At 42.0% G+C, this 21,185-nt stretch overlaps 1 protein-coding gene across 1 annotated transcript; it reads right to left on the bottom strand.

Moving 5' to 3' along the window:
* Positions 1–851: 851 nt before the first annotated feature.
* Positions 852–17,721, bottom strand: LOC145345070 (gap junction alpha-10 protein-like). Its single transcript, XM_080192631.1, has 3 exons — positions 16,709–17,721; positions 6,485–7,035; positions 852–1,201 (listed from the first exon to the last, which is right to left on the bottom strand). Exons 1-3 carry the CDS (start codon positions 17,628–17,630, stop codon positions 1,163–1,165), a joined length of 1,512 nt encoding a protein of 503 aa, XP_080048757.1. The 5' UTR covers positions 17,631–17,721; the 3' UTR covers positions 852–1,162.
* Between the last annotated feature and the right edge of the window lie 3,464 nt (positions 17,722–21,185).

The following is a 21,185-nucleotide window of genomic DNA, read 5'->3' as shown; positions in this document are numbered from 1 at the left end:
ATAATATTGTCCTTGACTAACAATGCCACACCTCCCCCTCTTTTACAACCTTCCCTGATCTTACTGAAACATCTAAACCCCGAAGGTTGCAGCAACCAACCTGCAACTAGCCACTGAAGGTAAGCATGCAGGTGCAGCAGGTGGTAAAGAAGGCAAATGGCATGTTGGCCTTCATTGCCAGAGGTTTTGAGTACAGGAGCAGGGATGTGTTTTTGCAATTATACAGGACCTTGATGAGGCCATCCCTAGAGCACTGTGTGTAGTTTTGGTTTCCTTTTCTGAGGGACAATGTTCTTGTTCCTGAGGGAGTGCAGCAAAGATTTACTAGGCTGATCCTGAGGATGGTGGGACTGATGTATGAGGAGAGATTGACTAGGTTAGGATTGTTTTCGCTGGAGTTCAGACGAATGAGGAGAGATCTCATAGAGACTTATAAAATCCTAAACAGGGCAGATGCAGGAAGGGTATTCCTGATGGTGGGGGAAATCAAGAACCAGGGCTCACAGTTTGAGAATTCAGAGTAGACCATTTAGGTCGAAGGTGAGGAGACATTTTTTTCACCCAAGAGTGGTGGAATTCATTACCACAGGAAGTAGTTGATGCCAAAACATTGAATGTACTCAAGAAGTGGCTGGATATAGCACTTGAGGTGAATGGGATCAAAGGTTATGGGAAAAAGCAGGATTATGCTATTGAGTTGAATGATCAGTCATGATCATAATGAATGGCGGAGCAGGCTCGATGGGCCAAATGGGCCTCATCCTGCTCCTATCTTCTATGTTACTATGATAAATGAGATATGTGCTGACTAAAAATAAAAACTATAAAACTGGTTAAATTTGCTAGTTTTTATTTTGTGGTATCTTGTAAGTGAAGTACATCAAGCAATTTAAAACTCATATAAGTATACAGGCTTATAAAGTAGATTGTTTTACTAAGTGAGAGTAAATGGCAAGCAAATGGTGTGAATCTTACAAAATATTTGAGATTAAAAACTAAGCAAATCTGCAATAATAAGAAATGATCAAGAAAGCTTTTGTATCTCTGTATTGATGACTTGGAAAATTGCTCCTCTGTTGCTTCCCTTTGGAACTTGGTTTTTTTGGAGGTTTTGTTGCAACTGTAAATTACAACAGATTTTTTTATGGGTTGAATCATCTCCTCACTTTTTCATGATAGAAGAAATTTCTAGAAGCATGCTCTGAAAGAGAAAAAAATCTAATTATCACTTATTTTAATAAATTTAAGAAGAGATATGGAATCACATAGTTGCACAGCACTGAAGGAGACACTTTTGCCCATTGTATCCTTGTCTCTATGAATTTTGAGAAGTTAGTTCGTGGCATATGGGTGTCACTAGCTAGGCCAGCATTTATTGCCCACCCCTATTAGACCTTGTAAAGGTGCTGGTGAGCTGCCTTCTTGAACTGCTGCAGTCCTGTGGTGTAGGCATTCTCACTGTGCTGTTAGGGAGAGAGTTCCAAGATTTTAATCTTGCAACATTGAAGAAGGAGTAATGAAGTTCTAAGTGTGACTTGGAAGAAAGGTTGTAGGTGGTGGTGGTGGCATTCTTGCCCTTGTATATGGTGGTAGAGGTCACAGGTTTGGGAGGTTTTGTCATAGGAGCCTTGGAAAGTTGTTGCAGTGCATCTTGTATATAGTGCACATGGCTACCACTGTATGTCAATGGTGGAGGGAATAAATATTTAAGTTGGTGATTGGGATGCAGATGAAGGGATTGCTTTGCCTTGGACAGTATTGAGCTTCTTGAGTGTTGTTGCAGTTGCACTCATCCAGGCAAATGGCAAGCATTCCATTATATTCCTGATTTATGCCTTATAGATGGTAAACAAGCTTTGAAGGGTCAAGAAATGGGTTACTTGCCTCAGAATTCCCAGTCTCAGATCTGCAACGATAGCCACAGCATTCATATGGCTGGTCAACCTCTGTTTCTGGTCAATGGTAATCCCCCAGGAGCTTGATAGTGGGAAATTCAGCGATGGTAATGCATTGAATGTCAAAGAGAAATGGTTAGATTCTCTTTTGTTGGGGATAGTTATTGCCTGGCAATTGTACCTTGCAACTGTTGCTTGCCATTTGTCAGCCCAGGCCTAGATATTGTCTAGGTCTTGCTGCATTTGGACACTGACTGCTTCAGTGATGAGCAATGGTACTGCAGATTATACAATCAACATCCTCACTTCTGACCTTATGATGAAGGGAAGGTCATTGGTGAAACAGCTGAATATGATTAGATCTAGGACACCACCCTGAGGAACTCCTGCAGCAACGTCTTGGGACTGAGAGTTATCCACTTGATTTTCCAGTTAGTCCCACTCCACTACTCTTTTTCCATTGATCTGCATTTTTTATCTTTTTTGATATACATCCAATTCCCTTTAAAAAGTTGCTAGTGAATATGTTCCTACAACCATCTCAGAAAGTGCATTTGAGATCATAATCATTCATTGGGTTTAGAAATTTCTCTGCATCTGCATTCTGGTTCTTTTGTCAATTATCGTAAGAACATCCAGTTAAAAATTCTATTTAGCCATGGACCTCATTAATTCTAGTTGAGGATTCCTAAATACTGAACCAGACAGTCACAACTATTCTATCATACCACTCTGTTAATGTATCATTTTCAATTCCAGTATTGCATTTTTTCTAGCAACAGGTTTATTTGTAGGTATCTTTATTTCCCCACATTTAAGGTGGAAAAGATTTGTTCAAATACATTGAAGGGAAAACAGGGCATAAACAGAAGCCTTACTTTCCTGTGGCACCACATCTCCAAAAGGTGAAAAAAGAAAAAGGCTTAAATTAAAATTGCACATTAAAAATTTAAATTACCCGAACATAGGTGAATTCAAGTGGTCATTTTACTGTACTATTCGTGAATAATAAATGATATTTTCTTTCTCAAGCAGATTTTAAGAATTATTTCTTAAATAATTAAAATTGAAATCATACCAGGAACTACATTCTATATTTTTATAACTGGTTCTCTTAACTGAAAGAGTGCAGTAGGTCGAATTTGTGTAGTGATAATTGTTTGAAACATTTGTCTAAAAAATGTTATCTGCACCTAATTGACAAATTTTCCAGTAAAACTTATTTTTAAACTAACAATGTGAGGACTGTCCTTGCAAATAAAACACCTACTTTTTTAAAACTCATTTTGGAGCTAAAAACCTAAAGTCCTTTTAGCGCACATCTGTTGTGTTCGGAGGGAAATTAAGCCAGGGTGTGGATACATTTTGGGGCTTTGTATGTGATTGGAATCTTCATCTGCTCGTTAAGAGGGTGGTGGGTTACGATTTTGAAATTGAGAGTTCCCACATTTCCAGTGTAACAAGAACAAGTCGTATTATCGATAACCAGGCCAGCAAATGATGTAAACATGCTCACCAGAGGATCAGATTACAATTCTGCATTTCTCTGACCACTGCCTCCCCTCTTCACTCACCGCCTCACTCAGCTCAATTTGAACCATGCCGTGCTTCTTGGAATGTGTAGTTACAACTTTGGCATTTTTTTGTGGTTGCCTCGCTCGTGTCTATGATGCTCAAAGCTGACTCAGCAAGTCTTCCACGAGAAATTACATAAGCATTTCAGGTTTGCATAGTCTTGTACAACCTGGTTTCGGACTACACATTTCAATCAGATGAAATCGAAGTTCTCAGCCGGGGGCTCAATTTCTGCCCCACCACCAAAATAGACCCCATCAGTCTCGCAGCAGACACAGAGGAATTCATCAGGCGAATGAGGCTGCGGGACGCTAACAGCGAACACAATAAGACAGCCAATCAACCAGAACAGCCGACAGAGCAACCGAAGAGGAAAGAGTCCAATTGGACTCCTCTGGAAGGCTGCTGCCCTCGACTTGACATGTATGCCCAAGCCATCAAGAGGTGCGACAATACTAGATTCATCAGCCGCACTCACAAGACAGCCCCGAACATCACCCAAGCACAATGCAATGCCATTCGTGCTCTCAAGACTGACAGCAACATTGTCATCAAACCAGCAGACAAAGGAGGGGCCATCGTCATACTGAACAGAACAGATTACTGCAAGGAAGTGTACCAACAACTGAACAACAAGGAACACCACAGACTGTTACCCGCAGATCCGACCAAAGAATACACCTGTCAACTCAACAGACTGATCAAGGCCTTTGATCTGGACCTTCAAGCACCCTCTGTGCTCTCATCCCACATACACCCCGCGTTGGAGATGTCTACTGCCTCCCGAAGATACGTAAGGCAAATACATCCAGCCGTCCCATCATATCGGGCAATGGGACCCTGCACGAGAACCTCAAGGGTATCCTGAAATTTGTACAAATAACCCCCAGCTTTTGTTGAGACATTATGGACTTCCTATAGAAACTCAGCACATATGGAGCAGTTGAACCAGGTACACTCCTTGTCACAATGGATGTCTCGGCACTCTACACCAGCATCCCCCTTGATGATGGCATTACTACAACTCTCATAATACTCAACGCCGACAACTGCCTGTCTCCAGATACAATTTTACAACTCATCCGCTTCATCCTGGATACCAATGTCTTCACCTTCAACAACCAGTTCTTCATCCAGACACACGGAACAGCCATGGGGACCAAATTCGCACCTCAATATGCCAACATCTTCATGCACAAGTTCGAACAAGACATCTTCACCGCATAGGATCTTCAATCATGCTATACATTAGATACATTGACGACATTTTCTTCCTTTGGACTCGTGGTGAACAATCACTGAAACAACTATACAATGGCATCAACAAGTTCTGTCCCGCCATCAGACTGACCATGGGCTACTCTCCGGAATCAGCTGCATTCTTGGACACATGCATCTCCATTAAGGATGGTGATCTCAGCACTTCACTTGTCTGCAAGCCCACGGATAACCTCATGATGCTCCACTTCTCCAGCTTCCACCCTTAACACGTTAAAGAAGCCATCCTCTACAGACAAGCCCTCCTTACACACAGGCTCTGCTCAGATCAGGAGGATCACAACCAGACGCTGAAAGATGCCCTCATAAGAACAGGATATGGCATTTGACTCATCAATCAACAGTTCCGACACACCACAGCGAAAAACTGCACTGATCTCCTCAAAAGACAAACACAGGACACGGTGGACAGAGTACTCTCTGTTGTCCAGTACTTCCCCGAAGCGGAGAAGCTATGACATCTTCTCCGGAGTCTTTAACATGTCACTGATGAAGACGAACGTCTCGCCAAGGCCATCCCCACACCCCCACTTCTTGCCTTCAAACAACCTCACAACCTCAAACAGACAATTGTCTGCAGCAAACTACGCAGCCTTCAGGAGAATAGTGACCACAATACCACACAACCCTGCCACAGCAACCTCTGCTGGATTATTGACATGGATACCATCATCTCAGTGAGAACACCGTACACCTGTACATGGTACATACTCTTGCAACTCGGCCAATGTTGTTTACCTGATAAGCTGCAGGAAAGGATGTCCTGAGGCATGGTACGTTGGAGAGACCATGCAGACACTACGACAACGGATTAATGAACAACGCTTGACAATCACCAGGCAAGACTGTTCTCTTCCTGTTAGGGAACACTTCAGCGGTCACAGGCATTTGGCCTCTGATCTTCAGGTAAGCGTTTTCTAAGGCGGCCTTCACAACACACGACAGCGCAGAGTCGCTGAGCAGAGACTGATAGCCAAGTTCCACACACATGAGGACGGCCATGTGTTCATGTCGCACTATCTGTAACCCCCACAACTTGCCTGAGCTTGCAAAATCTCACTAACTGTCCTGGCTGGAGACAATAACCTGTGCTCTCACATTGTCTGTCCCTTTAAGACTTGATTACCTGTAAAGTCTCGCATTTCAACCATTATTTTCTAACTTGAGTTTGTGTCTTTATATGCCCTGTTTGTGAACAGAACTCCCACTTACCTGACGAAGGAGCAGAGCTCCAAAAGCTAGTAGCATTTGTTACCAAATAAACCTGTTCCACTTTAACCTGGTGTTGTGAGACTTCTTACAGTGTCTCCAGGACCATGATTACCTTTATTAATTTGGAAAGGAGTTACCCCAGTAATGTAATAACATTACATTCTTGTCTGCCTGAAATAAAGTGGAACATGCTCTAGGGATCTTCTTTGGCTAAGTTACCTGTTCAGACCAGTTCAGTCCAAAAATGACCATCAGATTGGCCTTTGTATGTTGCAGGATCCCAATTAGTATTTTAAATAGTTTTATTCCCTGATTCAGGTGCTTCTCAGACTATCTATCATTGGGCCCCAGGGAGTTTGTTGCGCTTATGGCATGGCAGGGTCAGTCACTGCTCAGAGTTTCAGAGAGCGAATGCTACATTTCTGAGAGCAGTGCATTCAGTAATGTATCCTAATATTCAAATAGCATTATTTCAAAGCCTTTATGAGGTGATCACCAGAAATTCATTTACACACTACACTTACCATTGACATTCTGCGTCCTGAAGAAGTATGGGCAACAGGTGAACTCTCTTCTTTATCTTTAGACTCAGAGCTAGAGACATTTGTGGAATCTGGACTTTCGGGTCTGCTCTCCAATGCACTTTCAGTAATCATTTTTGATTTGGAGCCAGTGCAGCTAACCTTCCGGACAGAGGAAAGCTGACCACATTCTTGAGCATCAGGAAAATCTTCGGGATAGTCTTTGTAAGAACTGACCCGGCTCTGTTTGCGGACAGTGTTAAGGCTGGGGGCTGAGATTTCCATTTGACTTGAAGCGCGTGTTGTTAGTTTACTTTGTTCCAATCCATTATCAATACTGTGGCTGAGTTTTGAACTACTGTCATTCTGTTGAGGCTTTTTAGAGGCATTAATGCCAATGAATGCCTGATTATGAAATTCTAAAGTGTGAGGGGTGTGTTTCATTTGATTTGAGTTCTGGCCAACATTCTCATTGTGATGCTGTCTTGCATACTGCTCCAGGTCTTGTTGAAGTTGATCCATTGCATAATCTCTTCCACTCTGTTCAGTTGGTTCTTAAAATCATAACCAAAAATGTTAGCCATTTATCTGAGTTCAGTTAAAACATATTTGCATGCGTGCAACGGATTAAAAATACTCTCTATTTGATATGTACCTTTCTTAGATAACAGTCTTATAATTACATGAAGCAATATAATGATTCTATTTTGCCTGCATGTCAGTTGATCTGTTGCAACATATTGTTCAAAGTTCTTGCAAACCTGCAGACAAAAGCACCAATGCTGCAAATGAACAGATCATTCCTACTTCATCTGTTGCTGTAAATATTGAAAAAATCAGTTGCTGGAAGTATAAAGATGACAAGCTGGCAATCATTTTTTTAATAATCATATCTGTTCTTAATTTGAAATATTTTATTTCAAATCATTAGTTAAGTTGATATTTTTTCAAGCAAAAGGTCTCATTTGCTGTTTTTGTTTAAAATTGCTTTTGTCAATCCAGGCTCCTACATATTGGGAAAAAGGCTATCCTTCATGCATTGGGAAAAAGGCAATCCGTCATGCTTGTTCTGATTTCCACATTCACATTATATGGTAAGTTTAGACTTTTTCAATATTTTTCCATTCATTTTAAAATATATTTTCTTTAGTTTATAGCTTGTTATATGATGCTGTATTTCAGTAGGGAGTATCAATAAATGAAGTTGGTTCATCACTTAATTGGGAAACTTGTGTAGGTTAAACTGGAGATGATAGTACAGAATCGTTACTGCACTAAAGGGAGGCCATTATGTTGTCTGTACCGGTTCTCCAAAGAAGCAATTTACCTAGCACCCAATTTACCCCCAGCCTTCTCCCCATATCCCTGCACATTCTTCCTTTTCAGATAATGAACCAATTCCCTCTTAGATACCTCAACTGAACTGCCTCCACCATACTCTCAGGTGGTGCATTTCGAATCCCAACAACTCGCTGCATGAAAATGTTTTTCTCGTGTCTCCGTTGTTTCGTCATCTAATTACCTTAAATTTATGCAGTTTTGTCCTTGATCCTCCCACCAATGGTAACAGTTTTTCCCTGTCTACACTCTTCAGACCCTTCATGATCTTGAACCAAATCTCTCAACTTCTCTTTGATTAAAACAGTTAGTAGACATATTAGAGAAGTTGGGACCATTTCATGAATCGTTATCGCACTCACTAATGCCTTCACTTCTTTCCTAAACTGTAGCGCCCAGCACTGGACACAATAGTTAAGGTAAAACCAATGTTTTAAACAGGTTTAACATAAAATCCTTGCTTTTATATTATGTGCCCCTTTTAATAAAGCCTATGATGCTGTATGATTTATTAACAGCTCCCTCAACCTGATCTGTCACCTTTATGATTTATGCCCTTCTGTTTCTGTACTCTCTTTAGAATTGTACTCTCTAGACAGTCTTTCTGCATTTTTCATTCTAGCATGAATCACTTCACTTTTCTCTGCGCTAAATTACATCTGCTACATTTCCTCCCATTCCATCTACTAGTCTACGAAAATTTGAAATTCTATACTAACCTCCTTACAGTTCACAATGTTTCCAAGTTTTGTGTTATGCATAAATTTTGCAATTGTGCCCAGTACACCAGGGCCTAGATCTTTAATATATCAGGAAAAGCAAGGGTGGATACTGACCACTGCAGAACTCCACAACAAGCCCTCCCCCAGTCCAGAAACCATTTATTAACCAATGATGTATGTTCCCTGTCACTAAGGAAGGTGATGGCCTAGTGGTTCTATCGCTAGACTATGAACTCAGAAAGTCAGCTAATGTTCTGGGATACAGGTTTGAATCCCACCATGGCAGATGCTGGAATTTGAATTCAATTAAAAAATCTGGAATTAAGAATCAGCTGATGATCATGAAACCATTATTAATTGTCAAAAAAACCCATCTGGTTCACTAATGTCCGTTAGAGAAGAATATTTGCCATCCTTACCCGGTAATTCAGAGCCACAGCAATGTGGTTAACTCTCAACTGCCCTCGGGCAACTAGGGATGGGCAATAAATGCTGGTCAGCCAGCAACTCCCATGTGCCGCAAATGAATAAAAAGAAACTTAGTCAATTTCTTATCAACTTTGTTACTGCCCCTTTTTATTCCATGAGTTATAACTTTGCTCACAAGTTTGTTTTGCAGCACTTTATCAAATGCTTTTTGGAAATCAATATACACCACATCAACATTATCACCCTCATCAACCCTCTCTGCTACCTCTTCAAAAAATTCCAGCAAGTTCGTTGATCGCCTTAACAAATTCATGTTGGCTTTCCTTAAATAACATGTATTGGGCCAAGTGACAATTAATTTTGTTCCAAATTATTCTTTCTGGAAGCTGATAGGTTGAGGGAGCTAGGTCTCTTCTCCCTGGAGAGACGAAGGTTGAGAGGCAACCTGATAGAGGTTTATAAGATATTGAGAGGAATAGATAGGATGGATTCTCAGAGGCTACTCCCCAGGGCTGAAATGGTCGCTACGAGAGGACACAGGTTTAAGGTGCTGGGGAGTAGGTACAAAGGAGATGTCAGGGGTAAGTTTTTCACTCAGAAGGTGGTGAATGAGTGGAATCGGCTGCCGTCGGTGGTGGTAGAGGTGAACTCGCTGGGGTCTTTTAAGAGACTTCTGGATGAGTACATGGGATTTAATGGGATTGAGAGTCATATATAGGCCTGGTAGGTATGGATATGATCAGCGCATCTTGTGGGCCAAAGGGCCTGTTTGTGCTGTAGTTCTATGTTCTATGTTCTCTACACTGAATTTAAACTGACTGGTTTACAATTGTTGAGTGTAGCTTTTTACCTTTTTGTGAACGTATTGAAGAATAAAATGATCGGATTGACAAATTACATATATTAATTATGAACATGATATGATGTGATATTTATTACAATCACAAGAATGGATATTGTTTACACTTAAATCCAGCATTGATGAAAATATACATCATAAATTTAAAATTTGCTCCCTATTGTATGAAGCACAAGTACAGTACCTATTAATAGGACCCACATACAAACATATGAATTTGGAGCAGGAGTAAGCCACTTGGCCCCATTTGCCTTCCCTGCCATTCAGTAAGATCTTGGCTGATCTGCATGTAACTTCAACCCCACATTCCTGCCTATCCTTGATTTCACCTCCTTGTTAATCAAGAATCTTATCTCGTTCTCCCACTAAAATATTCAAAGACTGTGCTTCTACTGCCTTTTGAGGAAGCATGTTCCAGAGACTAATGACCCTCTGAGAGAAAATATTTTTCCTTATCTCTGTCTTAAATGAGCAACCCTTATTTTTCAAAGGTGACCCCAAAGTCTGGATTCTGCACCAAAAGGCAACATCCTTGCCAAATCCACCCTGCCAGTACCCCTCAGGATCTTAAAGGTTTTGATCAAGTTGCCTCTTACTCTTCTAAACTCTAATGGATACTTACTTAGAATCATAGAAATCCTATAGTGCAGAAAGAGGCCATTTGGCCCATTGAGTCTGCACCGGCCACAATCCCACCCAGGCCCTCCCCCATATCCTGAGACATTTATCCACTAATCCCTCTAACTTATGCATCTCAGGACATTAAGGGGCAATTTTAGCATGGCCAATCAATCTAACTCGCACATCTCTGGACTGTGGGAGGAAACCTATGCAGACACTAGCAGAATGTGCAAACTCCACACAGACAGTGACCCAACCCGGGAATCAAGCTGTGAAGCTGCAGTGCTAACCACTGTGCTACTGTGGTTCCCCAAACTTAACCTGCCCAATGTTTCCTCATAACAAAATCTGCCCATTCCTAGTATTAGTCTAGGAAATCTTCTCTGAACTGTTTCTAGCGCATCTATCCTTAAATAAGGAGATCGACAGGGTACACCAGTGGTTCCCACCCAGTGTCCACATTGTGCAGTGAAAAAAAATTCAAAATTCATGGAATTAAACTAAAACTAATTCTGCTTCAGCTTTGTGGTTGGCATCTCCAAGACCCGATGAATCCTGAACCACCTTTGCTTACGCCAACTGGGAAAGAGCCACACATGCATGCTTTAGATTTCTTATGTTGGTCAGATCTATATGCATGACCAGCAGGACATGGCGATTTCCCATGTGCCTGCACAAAAAGTGACAACTCAAAAAAGATGCAAAACCCTGGTTGAAGCAAGAGAGACAGGAAAAGGTTAAAAAACATAGGCAAGAGGGCAGAGACAAGTTAAAAACAAATTTTTCAGTAAGGGAAGAAGACCGAGAAAATAGGCGTTCCTCAATTTTTTCACATGAAGGTGTGCCATAACATATAAAAGGTTGGAAACCACTGCTGTACACAGTAGTCCACATGTGGCCTCACCAAGACCCTGTACAACTGAAGCATAAGCTCCCCACTTTTGTGATCAGTTCCTCTCACAATAAATGACGACATTCTATTTGGTTTCCTAATCACTTGCTGTACCTGCGTGCCAGCCATTTATGATTCATGCACTAGGACACCCAGATCCCTCTGCAATCTCTTACCATTTAGATAATATGCTGATTTTAAATTCTTCCTGCCAAAGTGGAAAAGTTCACATTTGCCCATATTATGCTCCATTTGGCATATTTTTGCCCACTCACCTAACCCATCTATATCCTTTTGTAGCTTCTGTATAGCCTCATTGCAATTTAGTTTCCTAACTGCGTCATTAGTAAATTTAGCTACTGTACATTCAGTCCCTTCAGCCAAGTCATTTATATCAATTATTAAAAAAAGTTGAGACCCCAGCACTAATCCCTGCAGCACACCACTCATCACATCCTGCCAGCTAGAAAAAGACCCATTTATACTGACTTTCTGTTTGCTGTTAGCCAGCCAATATTCAACCCATGCCAAGATGTTACACCATGAGCTTTATTTTCCACAATAACCTTTGAAGTGACAACTTATCAAATGCCTTCTGATAATCTAAGTACAGTACATCCACCTCTTTATCCACAGTACACGTGACTGCTTCAAAGAATTCCAATAAATTGGGTAAACATGATTTCCCTTTCACAAAATCACATCGACTCTGCATGATTGCCTTGGATTTTTCCAAGTACCCTGTGGCTTCTAACATTTTCCCCATGATGGATGTTCAGCTAACTGGCCTATAGTTTCCTGCTTTTTGTCTCTCTCTCCCTCTTTGAGTAAAGAGTTACATTTGCTATCTTCCAATCTAATGAAATCTTTGCCAAATCAGAGGAGTTTTGGAAAATTAAAACAATGGCATCAACTATCTCGTTACTCATTTATTTCAAGATCCTAGGGTGAAGTCCATCCAGACCTAGGGATTTGTCAGCCCACAGACCCAATGATTTGCTAAATACCACTTCCCCAGCGACTGTAATTTTCCTGAGTTCCTCCCTCCCTTCCAATTCTTGACTTACAGCTAAAACCGGGATGTTACTTGTGTCATCTACACTAGTAAAGACAGATGCAAAATACCTGTTTAATTCACCTGCCACAGCCCCACTTTCCATTACCAATTCTCCTGACACACTCCCCAGAAGTCCAATGCTCACTTTGTTAACTCTTCTTATTTCAATATCTATAGAAACTTGTACTGTATTTTTTCCATCCCTTGATCTTTTACTGCTCATTTCCCTATCTTCCTCTTTCCCTCATATTTATGTCAACACCAAGTGTTGACTCCTTGGTGGTGGACACCCTTCCTATACAGGCTGAACCATGAATGCTATTAAACATGTCCACATTCAACACCCAAACATGCGCTCTTTTAACAGCAGTCCCTAGATACTAATTAACTATCTAGCATGGTAGCACAGTGGTTAGCACTGCTACTTCACAGCACCAGGGACCTGTGCTCGATTCCTGGCTTGGGTCACTGTCTGCGTAGAGTTTGCATATTCTCCTTGTATATCGTAGGAGGGATTATTATTTAAAAGGCGAAAAGCTGCAGCATGCTACGGTGTAGAGGGACCTGGGGGTCCTTGATTATGAGTTGCAAAAACCCAGTCTGCAGGTGCAGCAGGTGATCAAGAAGGCGAATGGGATGCTGGCCTTTATAGCGAGGGGGATAGAATATAAAAGCAGGGAGGTCTTGCTGCAACTGTACAGGGCACAGGTGAGGCCGCAGCTGGAGTACTGTGTGCAGTTTTGGTCGCCGCACTTGCGCAAGGATATTTTGGCCTTGGAGGGAGTGCAGAGGAGGTTCACTAGCTTGATACCGAAGATGAGGGGGTTGGGACTATGAAGAGAGACTAAGTAGACTGGGTCTGTACTCGTTGGAGTTTAGAAGGATGAGGGGGGATCTTATAGGGACGTATAAGATAATGAAGGGGATGGATAGGGTAGAGGTAGAGAGATTCTTCCTGCTCAGAAAGGACAGCAGGACTAGAGAGCACAGCCTCATGATAAGTGGGGGGGGCACAGTTTAGAACGGAGTTGAGGAGGAACTTCTTCACTCAAAGGGTGGTGAATCCCTGGAATTCTCTGCCTGTTGATGTGGTGGAGGCTACCTTGCTAAATATATTTAAGTCACGAGTAGATAGCTTTTTGGTAGGCAAGGGAATTAAGGGTTATGGGGAGAAAGCGGGAAAGTGGAACTGAGCCACTTCAGATCAGCCATGATCTTATTGAATGGCGGGGCAGGCTCGAAGGGCTAGATGGCCTACTCCTGCTCCTACTTCTTATGTTCTTATGTCTTATTGGGTTTCATCCGGGTGCTCCGGTTTCCTTCCACAGTCCAAAGATGTGAGGGTTAGGTTGATTGGCCATGCTAAAATTGCCCCTTAGTGTCTTGAGATGCGTAGGTTAGAGGGGTTAGCGGATAAATATGTAAGGATATGGGGATCGGGCCTGGTTGGGATTGTGGTCTGTGCAGACTCGATGGGCCAAATGGCCTCTTTCTGCACTGTAGGGTTTCTATGACTCTATGAACTTTCTCTTCTCCAACCTAGTTTTGCTCAACATATTGTTCAATACACGTGTTTGATTGGAAATCCAGATGTGATGAATTGAAATTTCATTTGTGAATAAAAATGAAGAATGGACATAGAATTCTACAATATGGCAAAAGTTTAGAAAGTTCTGGACTGAATGTTGATGATTAACTATTAAGTAAACAAACACAATACAAGTATTTTTTAAAATTCAGTTATGGGACATGGACACAACTGGTTGGTCAGCAGTTATTGTCCATTCCTAGTTGCCCTTGAGAATGTGGTGGTGAGTTGCCTTCTTGAAACCCATTTCTTGAGTAAGATGTTTTCTATTAAACTTCATGTATGTGTTTAAAACAATTCACCTTGTAACTTGACAACCATTTCCATTGAACAACATTTCTCTAACCTGTGGAGGCTGGGGCTAATTATGGATACACTTGTCCTGGCCTAGATCAGTTAAATTGGTAGAAAACCAATTTAAACATTATAGCCAGGATTCTCCCAAAACAAAATTAAGAGCCCATTGTGCAGGAAAACGAGAGTATTTCCCATTCATTTTTTGGGCATACTTACCAGAACAAATCTCCGACATTGAGCAATGCAGAGTACCATAGCATGATCTATGCTGAAAAGTGGTGGGTGGGGCCTATTGCCACCCGAGAGGCTGGCAGCATAGTGCTGAGTGTGTCATGCGCCAATCTGTTAGTGTGGAGGTTGGGGCATGCATAGTGTCCTCCCCCCATTGCCAGCCTCTCAGTCGCTGACCTTCCCCATAACACCCCTGATTACTGGTCTTCCCAAACCGCCCCCCCTCCTCCCCGACCCCCTCCCAGGCTAGCCCAAATCAACCAGGCGCAAATCCTGCACCCAACCCGATGGCCAGTCCTGTCCACCTCCTCCCTCCCTCCCCCACCGATCCCACTATCCCACTTAGAGGGCTGCTCAGCACTTTGTCCCCTTAGCACTGTCAGGTGGCTGGCCAGTGGGCAGTGCCAGGGTGCCAAGCTGGCACTACCCAAGGGGCACCTCCTTGCTGCCAACCTCCCGTGGGACTTTAATGGCGTCTACTCCCCAGCACGGTGAGGACTCCCATTCCTCATTAATGGGGAGCAGTCGTAAACCCCCGCTAGTGGAAATTATTCCAGGCAGAGTGGTAGTGGGGAGAGACACTAGCAGGCCTGAAGAATACCATCCCAGTTCTGCTAATCATATGAAAATGTCAAATTTAATGATATTTCCATTAAAAAAGTGTTTGGAAGAACTTAGCAAAATGCCCTCCCATTGTTGTATCCCAGCATATGAGTACTGATTGCCAACATTTTTGAACCAAATATTTAAAATGTGTTGAAAAGTTTCAAAAATAGTGTTAAAAATAAAATCCACATGATTTACTTAAGGACTATAGTGCTGAAGCTTTTCTGGTTTATGCGGGAACTCGCACGAAGGGCACGATTTTACCATCATGCCGCACTGGCAATCAGTGTGGCGAGCTGGGAAAATAATGTGTGATGCTAAAAACTGGATTTGCGCCCCTCACAAAACAGTTTGCTATCTTCCCCTTTTTAATGGCACCCAGAAAGGCCGTGAAGCTAAATAGCATGAGAATGACTGGATTTCAGTATCATTAGTGAGTTTGGCATGCATGCTTCCCCCCCTCCCGGCTGCCTCCCACCCCTCTGGCAAGCTGTCACACCAGCGTGAGTCACTACCGATCTGCACTTGCACAGACATGGTGAGATGGTCATGCTGGAAGGGGGGCTCGGAAGCCATTGAAGTCTCGGGGTGGGGATGGTGCCTACTGGGAATGCCCAGCAGCAGACATCAGGCACCGCCAGTGTGTCGGGGCAGTGTCAGAGGGTGGGACCTGGGTAGGTGCAATGATGGGGGTGTGGGCTATGCAGTGGAGCTGTGGGCGGTGGGGGAGGGGGGTGCGTAGTTGTGCATTGGGGCTATGCAGGTATTTATGATGGGGGACATGTCAGGGCTTAGCCAGGGGACTCACTGGGAGGACCCTAATGCGGGTGACCTGTATCAGAGTGGGGGAAGAACATGCTGCCAATGAAGTGGGGGGGAGGGTGGTGGGTAGTCTGATATCTGTGAATTCTAGGGACTCTCCAAGTGCACCACGAGCGAATTGGCAGCTGAGTGCTCAGAAGTTGGTTTCACTGGCATGTTTAGGCTCCCCCTGCCACCCTCACCCCCCTTAGCAGCGCCAAGCTCCCAACTCTCCAAAAAAATGTGGATAAAAGCAAATTACTGCGGATGCTGGAACCTAAAACCAAAAGAGAAAATGTTGGAAAATCTCAGCAGGTCTGGCAGCACCTACAAAGAGAGAAAAGGGCTGATGTTTCAAGCCCAGTTGACCCTTTGTCAAAGGGTGATCTGGAGTCAAAACGTCAGCCCTTTTCTCTCCTTACAGATGCTGCTAGACCTGTTGAGATCTTCCAGCATTTTGTCTTTTGGCTTCAGAATAAGTGACTGAGTGTTGATAGGTTGTGATGTGGAGCGCCTGAGAGACTGGTGCGGATCACTGCTGTTTTCCAGCCGTTATGACGCTCAGAATCTTTTAGGGGAAAATTTTGCCCCAAATATCTGATTCAATGTTAAATCTAGATTGTCCCAATTCATGGATTTCACTGGCACTGAGCCAACTTAACATTTAATTTTTTGAACTTGTATGTTGTATCAAATAATCCATTCTCTACATCTGAATATTTCCTGCAGCAGAACCTTTTAAAGAAGTTTTTCTATATTTCTATGCTCCAATGCATGTGGCCTTACCTTTAATGATACTGAGCGATGTCGGGGTCAGCAAGAGAGGGGGGTTTCCAGCTTCTGTCTGCTGTTCTGGTAACAGTTTGTAGCCACTGAGGGTCATTGGGACAAGTTCGTGAGGAGACGAATTGGTCAAAATGCAAACTTGCTGTGCAGCCGAGCTCTTCTTGGGTTTGTAGATGCTGAGTTCTGACTCCTGGTAAAGTCCCTGTTTGATCTTTCTGATTCCTAAGTGAATGATTTCAAGTATGTTCAAAAGCAAGGAGAAAGCGGCTATGCTGAGCATAAAGACCAGAAAAATAGTCTTTTCCGTGGGCCTGGAAACAAAACAATCCACAGTATTGGGGCAGGGCGATCGGATGCACTTGTAGAGAGGGTCGAGGCGAAATCCATACAGGATATATTGACCAACCATGAAACCAATCTCCATCACTAACCTGGTCAGTATCTGGAAGACATAAGTGCGTAAAAGTGTGCCTCGGAGAGGTGCTTTATTTACCTTGCGCTGCTCTTCCAACTTCCTCAGCTCTTTTTCCAATCTTTTGTACTCTTCCATCATCAGCTCATTTTCTTCCAGTTCGGCTCGAAGGTGAGCTTTCTTCCGCTGCCTTTCTTTCTCCAATGCCCTCAGCCGGTAGAGTGCGTGACCCATGTAAACCAAGGAGGGTGAAGACACGAAGATGATCTGCAAGACCCAGTACCTGATGAGAGAAATGGGGAATGCTTTGTCGTAGCAGACGTTCCTGCAGCCTGGTTGCTCAGTGTTGCAGATGAATGCAGCTTGTTCGTCAACCCAAACATCCTCAGCAGCTACCCCCAGAACCAGCATCCTGAAGATGAAAAGGATCGTCAACCAGATCTTGCCCATGATTGTGGAATGAACATGGACTTCTTCCAAAACACTTCCCAGTAAATTCCAATCCCCCATCTTCAGAACCACATTTCTCCTTGCTATGAAAACAATAAACACGTCGACCTTTCTGCCACTGAATCTTGTCTAAAGCCAGCTCAGTGCCCAAATGTTGTTCCCTCTGCCTGTCTCTTATTACTCCCTCTCGGCATTTATTTGTCCATCGATCCTTCCTGTTGGAGTCAATACTGCTGCACAATATGTGTGACCCATCTCCCTTCAACACTGAACAACTAGAAAGTGAACTACTTCAATGAACTGTTTTAAAATCTCGCTCTCTACTTTTGTCAGTTATTGTCATTAAATGGTAGAATAATGCGACAGAGGAGGCTCTACCAAAAAAGATGATTCATTCCATCATGTCTTTTTTTTTTGGGTAGAACCACCCAATTAATCCATGTGCCCTATTCTTTCCTCATAACAGTTTCAATGTTTTCGCTTCATGTATTTATCAAATTGTCTCGAATGTTAGCCTTGAATCTGCTTCCACCACCCTTTCATACAAGATATACCAGGTCATAAAAAATTTTTTCCCAAATCTGGACTAAGTGCCCATGCCAGCATGATAACCAGAGTGTTTCCTAGGGTGTCAGATTGGATATACTCACTTGATGGATGCAAGTGACCAAGCCCCCACCTGTTTAACATCAGGGACCCTTTTTGAAGGGCACCACCATCTCTGCATTCATCAACAGGTTCCTTCCCACAATGCAAAAACAGGAATCATGCTCCCCTGATCAGCATGGGAGGGGATGCTTTCTCCAATTTCTTCACATAACCAAGTCCTTGATACCATTCCACTAAGGCTCATAATCCAACCTCTCCAACCAATTTAGTCCTTGTATCCTACCAACATTGATACCAATCAGCATTCCAGAAATTTATCTCCAATAATCCATCTGCATTAACTATGAACAATTTAGATTTGCTACAAGGGCTGCTGGTAATGCTCATATTCTACAGAAGAATAAAATTAATCTAACTGATGATTTTCATTTGAAAAGTTACTTTAAAAAAAATTATCACATGCTATGGTCCTAAACTAAATGTTATCCATTGATATTATTAGTTGGATTAGGTAGTTAAAACTGTTTCAAATTAAATATCAGCAGTGTTTCTTTAGTTTTGTCTTGAACGGCCAAAGGAGAATGAACACAATTGCAGCGTTCAAACACAGATCCAGGCTGACATTCCAGTTCAGTACTGAGAGATTGCTGCCCTGTTGCAGGTGCTGTTTTTTGAATGAGAGCTGTTGACCCTCTCAGGTGGATGTAAAAAATCTCATGACAATATTTTGAAGGATCGCAAGGGAATTATCCCTGGTGTTGTAGCCAATATTTATCCCTTAACCAACATCACAAAAAGTTGCTGTTTATGGATGTTTGCTGTACACAAGTTAGCTACAGCACGCCTTCACAACACTGACTGCATGTAAAAATGACTTCTTCAGCTCTAAGTTTTGAGACAGTCCAAGATTGAAAGACATTATGAATGCAGATCTTTCTTTTAAATACTTGTTGTTCAAAGCATTCTGATCATAATAATTCAAACTTGAATAATCTAACTCAAATATTAGTTTCATATTTAATTGTGACATCAGAATTTTGGTGAAGAGCCAGTTTCTTGAATCACTGCGGGCTATCTGGTGGTTTGGTACAATGAAGTGGTGGCACAGTGGTCAGCCTCACAACACCAGTGACCAGGGTTTGATTCCTGGCTTGGATCACTGTCTGTGTGGAGTTTACACATCCTCCCTGTATCTGTGTGGATTTCCTTCGGGTGCTCCAGTTTCCTTCCACAGTCCGAAAGGTGTGCTGGTTAGTCGCATTGGCCATGCTAAATTCTCCCTTGTTGTACCCAAACAGATGCTGGAGCGTGGCGACTAGAGGATTTTCACGGTAATTTCATTGTAGCGTTAATGTAAGCCTATTTGTGACACTAATAAATAAACTTTAAAAACTTAAGTGGCCATTTCCAGGGCAGTCAAGAGTCGATCATATTCATATGAGTCAGCAGTCATTGCAGACCAGGTAAGGATTGCAGATTTCCATCCTTAAAGGGTATGAATGATCTAGCTTTAATTACAATTTTTATTTTTAAATAATTGAACTTAAATTCTGATAGTTACCATAGTTGGATTTGAGCCTGGTGTCCCCAGAGTAGCCTGGGCTTCTGGATTACTAGTTCAATGACATTAGCACCACACCACTGTCTCTCCAATTTTATTTTACAATGTCTAGAATTCAAAATTGATCTATAAATACTGGAGGCAATAGCTACAGTACTGAACGAATCGTTCAGGCTGATAAGCCATTCATTAGTACTGTTAATATGTCCCCACACATTACACTCATGTCATGCACAGCATTCTGGTACCAGGCAGATAGGGGCATGAAAGCACATATCTTGATTAAAATATTTATTAACAAATTATGTATGGCATGTTCTTTCATTTCAACGATTCCATGAATTAAGTTTAAAATTTCTGATTTTTTTTAAACGAACACTTTCAGAATGTTTAGCATTTTTAGTAACTGTAATATGATCAGCAAGAAATCAATTGTTCTGCAAACTCTAGGATGTAGATCAATCGGTCATGTCCGATTTCATAGTTAACTGCTCGCATGTTCTATTTTGAGAATACTGTTAGTTGTATTATTTCTATTGATAATTTGATTATAGTAAAATGCATAATATTTTTTGTCCAATTATGGGATTAACTGCTTAATTCAGTAACTTGTTCTGCAGTCAAAGCTAGCTAAGATTTTCAGTATATATTCAATTTTACTTGTTCCTGATCATAAGTGCTAATGGTAACATAGCTATACAAATCACATTCTGATCATTTCACTAGTTCAGTGAGAAAATTTGTATCCATCTGTTCTTAAACTGATTATTTCCTTTAAGTTGATCTTGAGACGTAACCAGTAAAATTTGCAGCTGTTTTCCATCTCATTATCAAAGTGATTTTGCAAAGTGGCCTTGCACACACATTTCAATGGACCACATCTATTGTACAGAACCATGACAACAGATGCTTGTTTCCAAAACAAGAAAACCTAGTTTATTCAGGCCAATAAAGGTGGTAGAATCTAATTGTATCAGAGCAAATTCAAGCATCCTCAGCTTAAATGAGAGACAGCTATTGAGTGTCAGACTGCCTGTCCAAAGTAACAGTGGCAATTGTGAAATTTGTGTGTTTCTACCATTAATAGATTGTGATGTTGCAAAAAGCTTCTAGATGTGAGTAAACATCCATGAGCAGACCCATCAGGAATCCTCTGCTCTATCATTATGACAATACTATCTGGATGAAGTATGGCCATATTTTGAGATGCAGCCATTTCATATAATGGGATTAGTACAATCTCTTGCATTGAAGATACCTTCCGACCATACAGTAATTTGGTATCAACATTCGTACTGTTGTAAGTAATACTGCATACCACTCTCTTCTCATTTGAGTCAATTGGCAACTTCACCACATGGCTTGAATCCTAGTTCAAAGAAATCCTGGGGGCGATTCTCCCAAAAAAGTTCGAAGTGCTGGGAAAACTGATGTAAATCATGATT

This window comes from Carcharhinus amblyrhynchos, chromosome 7, assembly GCF_965287045.1.
Source record: "Carcharhinus amblyrhynchos chromosome 7, sCarAmb.v2.hapA, whole genome shotgun sequence".
NCBI classification, from domain to species: Eukaryota; Metazoa; Chordata; class Chondrichthyes; order Carcharhiniformes; family Carcharhinidae; genus Carcharhinus; species Carcharhinus amblyrhynchos.
Note: the sequence above shows the minus strand (reverse complement) of the source record. Positions and strands in the feature narration are given on the sequence as shown.

Coding starts and splice junctions, on each gene's coding strand:
- LOC145345070 (XM_080192631.1), bottom strand. CDS start 17,630: ATGGGGGATTGGAATTTACTGGGAAGTGTTTTGGAAGAAGTCCATGTT. Junction 7,036..16,708: donor ATCGCTCAGTATCATTAAAG/GTAAGGCCACAT, acceptor TATGATTTTAAG/AACCAACTGAACAGAGTGGA. Junction 1,202..6,484: donor CAGGACGCAGAATGTCAATG/GTAAGTGTAGTG, acceptor TTTCTCTTTCAG/AGCATGCTTCTAGAAATTTC.